General features: G+C 57.0%; 1 protein-coding gene across 1 annotated transcript; it reads left to right on the top strand.

Annotated features, from left to right (window-relative positions):
* The first annotated feature begins 1,200 nt into the window (after positions 1-1,200).
* On the top strand, positions 1,201-3,807 carry TCF21 (transcription factor 21). Its single transcript, XM_057408089.1, has 2 exons — positions 1,201-1,764; positions 3,279-3,807. The coding sequence occupies exons 1-2, from the start codon at positions 1,315-1,317 to the stop codon at positions 3,366-3,368; spliced, it is 540 nt and encodes a 179-aa protein (XP_057264072.1). The 5' UTR covers positions 1,201-1,314; the 3' UTR covers positions 3,369-3,807.
* Positions 3,808-4,025: the final 218 nt, after the last annotated feature.

Raw genomic sequence — 4,025 nt, 5'->3', positions numbered from 1 at the left:
GAATGTTTGGCTCCAGTGGTTGCGCAGTACGGCCTAATGCCCTCATTCCCACCACTCCCACAGAAAGGTCCTTATCTTGCCTCTTGATTCAGCCCAAACTCCCTGACTTGGAGTCAAGGAACATGCATGAATCAGCAGACAAAACGCTCCACAGGTACAGCAGAATGAACCACTGACGTCTGCTCTGCAACAACACACTGAGAAATGGGGATTTTTCTGCACAATCTCTGATATCCAATAAACGCCCCCTTTTCCTTCGTTTCAGCATAATCCCTTGCTGTCCCAGTCACTCCCACACAGACCCTCTCCAGCCACACAGTGTTCTCTCTTGGCTCAGTGGAGCTCCACTGACTGCCGGGATCTCGGCCACCTGGCACACCTGCGGAATGGGCAACATCCAGGATGCTTACAGCTGGGAGGACTCAAAGAGTGAGAGGGGTCCGGAACTTGCCGAACATCACCCAGGAAGGCTGGAAGAAGCCAGATCCTCTTGCCTCCAGCCCTTGGGATGTGATGCCAAGGTCCACGCTGCTGGCCAGCCGGTGGAGCGCTCCCTTCCTGGAATACACTAGTAGCTGGACAGGATGCATTTGCAAATCATCCACAAATCTCCCCCAGATTAGGTTACAGGACAGCGTTTTGACGACACACATTACAAAGCTCCCTGGAAGGCATGGCTGGTGGATCTGCTGCTCTCTCTGCTCATGACCCATTTTGGCTTTCATCAAGAATCATGCCACCAGCTGCCTGGGTCATCTAGGAGGCTGGGAGGGTGAGAGCAACCCTGGGCTGGAAAGGGAGGTGGGGAAGGAGAAGAGGAGGAGAAGGAGGAGGAGGAGGAAAGGGGAGGATAGAAAGAGCGGGGGAACACAGTGAGTTGCTTTGCTTTAGTTGTGAAGATTTGAATCCCAGTTCTGAGCTCTCTGCAAAGGCTTGCTGGGATACCTCATCCCCTGTCCTGTGCAAAGGTCTGTGATTGGGGAGGTGGTGTGCTCGGCGGGCAGGGCCCCTCCCCTGGGCTGGATCCGCCTCTCATCCCCTAGATAAATTACTAGTGTCCTCACTAAATTCCTCGGCTTTCTCGCTCTCTCTCCCCCTCTCTCACACACGCTCACTCCCTCCCTCAAACACAGGCAAAGCGGGGCTGGGGGGCGGTATCGTGCCTTAGTGCTGGGGAGGGGGGGGGGGGCGGGAAGAGGAGGAAAATACTGGCGCCCCTTCTCTCCTCCACCGCCTTGAAGTAGATTTGAGGAGCTGCTCTTCCTCCCCCCACCCCTTCCCCCATCCCACTGGTCCTTTGGCATCTTCCAGACCATGTCCACTGGGTCCCTCAGTGATGTGGAAGATCTGCAGGAGGTGGAGATGCTGGAGTGCAATGGCCTGAAAATGGATACTAACAAAGAGTTTGGGGCGTCCACCGAGAGCAACGAGGAGGGATCCAATGGCGAGAATGGCTCCCCTCAGAAAGGGAGAGGGGCCTCGGGCAAGAGGAAGAAAGCTCCCCCCAAGAAGAGCCCTTTAAATGGAGTGAGCCAAGAGGGAAAGCAGGTCCAGAGAAATGCTGCCAACGCCAGAGAGAGGGCAAGGATGAGAGTCCTTAGCAAAGCCTTCTCCAGGCTTAAGACCACTCTGCCCTGGGTGCCCCCAGACACCAAGCTTTCCAAACTGGACACCTTGAGGTTGGCCTCCAGCTACATTGCTCACCTGAGGCAGATCCTGGCCAATGACAAGTACGAAAATGGCTACATCCACCCAGTCAACCTGGTAAGTCACAGCCTGCCGGGAACGGGCACTCTATGCATGTGTGTGCCTAGGAAGAGGGATGGGGCATGTGCGGAGAGAAACCTTCCCTGGCCTTCTCACAGAAAGTCTGGTGCCAGTGGGGTGGCAAGGGGTACTGTGCAAGGGGACAGGCTTAACAGCTGCCCTCACACCCTGTGCCCTGAGAGTTGAACCGCTCCGGCCCCATCTGCTGCTCTAGCAATCCGCTCCAGAGGCAAGCAGGGGCCACTCTGGCCACAGCTAAGGCAGGGACAAGCTTTACTATCCCAGAAATGCCTGAAAAACCTCAGCAGATTGATGACAGCTTTCTACCTGCAAGTGGGCTGATGCAGGAATTTGGCTAGAGAAAGGCATGTTTTAGGAAGCACCCAAGCCAAGGACCTACATTTATTCTTATCCCTTCTTTCTACCCTAGCATTTCCTCCCGTAACAGTTCTCCCAAGCCCTAGTTTTTTAAAGTTTTTGGGGCTCTGCACTCAGCCGCTCAGATTTGCTGGGTCCAGGATGTTTCTCCTACCATGTAAACTGGCGAAGGAGAAATAAAGACCAAGAGGGGGTGTCTGGCCTGGACTCTGCAAAACCTCCCTGGGCTGTGCAGTGTCCCTCCTGCTGCTCCCACCACCCACAGAGAGTTTTCCCGAACAGCCCGGGGTCTCCCCACCATACCCAGCCACCAGAAACATCCAGTTTCCAGCTCTAAAAATACAGGTAAATTATGCAAACCGGGAGTGGGCAAGATCTGCCTCGGTTCTTTTTAGACATAAAGCCTTTACATTGCCCACACATGTGGACCCTCCCAGATAAAGGGATCACAGAGAGAACCTGGGGATGTTTCACTGGGGTCCAGCTCTGCCTTTTGAGCTCTGGACTCTAGGGGAAAGTACATTACCCGCTGTGTCATCTGATAAGGGCCTGAAAGCTATTTAAAAAAGAAAAAAAAATCCTCAGCACACCACCACCGGGAAAAAATTAAGTAAAACAAAACCAACACCCAGTTCAGACACAACACACACACACAGGCACCCCTGCACAGAGACACACCAAAACAAGCTCCCCGAGGGGCGGGAGGCCGGGGAGGGCTGCCGGGGGATGCATGGCGGCTCCCGCGGGGAAGAGCCCCCACACCGGTCACCACCAAGTGCCGGGAAAGGCGCGGCAGCCGAGGGGACGCGGACCTGCCGGACGCAGACGCCGCGGCTCCTTCCGCCCTTCGGCCGCGGATCAGACGTGCTCCGCCGCTCCGAGGATGCCTGCGGGGAGCCCGCCGGGGCCGGGAGGCGAAGCGGCAGCAGCCGCCGGCGAAAGGTGGACGGGTTCTCGCCGAAGCCGGCGGCGAGTGCCCCGGCCCTAGCCCCGCGGAGCGCTGCCAGATGCGGGCCCAAGCGGTGGATGCCGGGTTCGGTTCCCCGGGGCGCTCCAGGGCTGGACACAGGCGTTACAATGTGCATTTTTCCGCGTGTAACCCCCTTCCCACCCGTCTCTTTTCCTGGCTACAGACTTGGCCTTTTATGGTAGCTGGCAAACCCGAGAGTGACCTGAAAGAAGTGGTGAACACAAACCGCTTGTGCGGTCCGACGGCATCCTGAGCCCCGGCGGCCGGGCCAGAAGAGACCCGGCGCGGCCGCGGAACGGGCGGCGGGGCGGGCGGGAACAGGCCGTGGCCCCGCCGCTGTCCCGGGTCCCGCGCAGGACGACGGGGAGCGCCGCTCCCCGGCGCAGACGAGACCGAATGTACAAAGACTCCAACCCGAGATATGCCGACTCTATTTAACTTTATTAAATGCGTGTACAGTCGCGTGTCCTGCACCAACAGCCTTGCTGGTTCAAGCGCTACTAAAGACATAGTTCAAACAAAACCTACCACTCGTGTATCTTTAGTCTGAGACCTGTGAGATACGTGGATGCCTAGAAAAACTGACTTTGACAGTCATCTCTATGGAGTAATTCACCCTAAAGATATATAGATATATTTTCTTCAAGCAGGTTCTGCTCTGTTTCTGTGAATAAACCTTCTTTTTCACTGAACACAGAGCAGTGTAATGCTCGTTTCTGACTCTCGTCCTCGGTGGGGAAGGACCGCGCTGCAGGGAGCCCGCCTCTCCGCACCGGGACCCGGACGGGCTGCTGCGCTGGGGCTAAAGATTTGGAGAAAATCCCTGGGGTAGATGGGCCCGCAGCCCGTCCTCGCCTCGGGAGCCCGGCAGAGCCCCGGAGCCCGACAGGCCCCGCGCCGCTCCGCGGGG

This window comes from Pezoporus wallicus, unplaced genomic scaffold (assembly GCF_028554395.1).
Source record: "Pezoporus wallicus isolate ANWC-B61680 ecotype Strahan unplaced genomic scaffold, APGP_CSIRO_Pwel_v1 contig_3817, whole genome shotgun sequence".
In the NCBI taxonomy this organism is placed as follows: Eukaryota; Metazoa; Chordata; class Aves; order Psittaciformes; family Psittacidae; genus Pezoporus; species Pezoporus wallicus.
This window is presented reverse-complemented; position numbering and strand designations above follow the sequence as displayed.

What these genes read in the sequence shown, in the direction of transcription:
- TCF21 (XM_057408089.1), top strand. Translation starts at nt 1,315, where the DNA reads ATGTCCACTGGGTCCCTCAGTGATGTGGAAGATCTGCAGGAGGTGGAG. An exon ending in ACATCCACCCAGTCAACCTG is followed by an intron (nt 1,765 to 3,278) that starts GTAAGTCACAGC and finishes TCCTGGCTACAG; the next exon opens with ACTTGGCCTTTTATGGTAGC.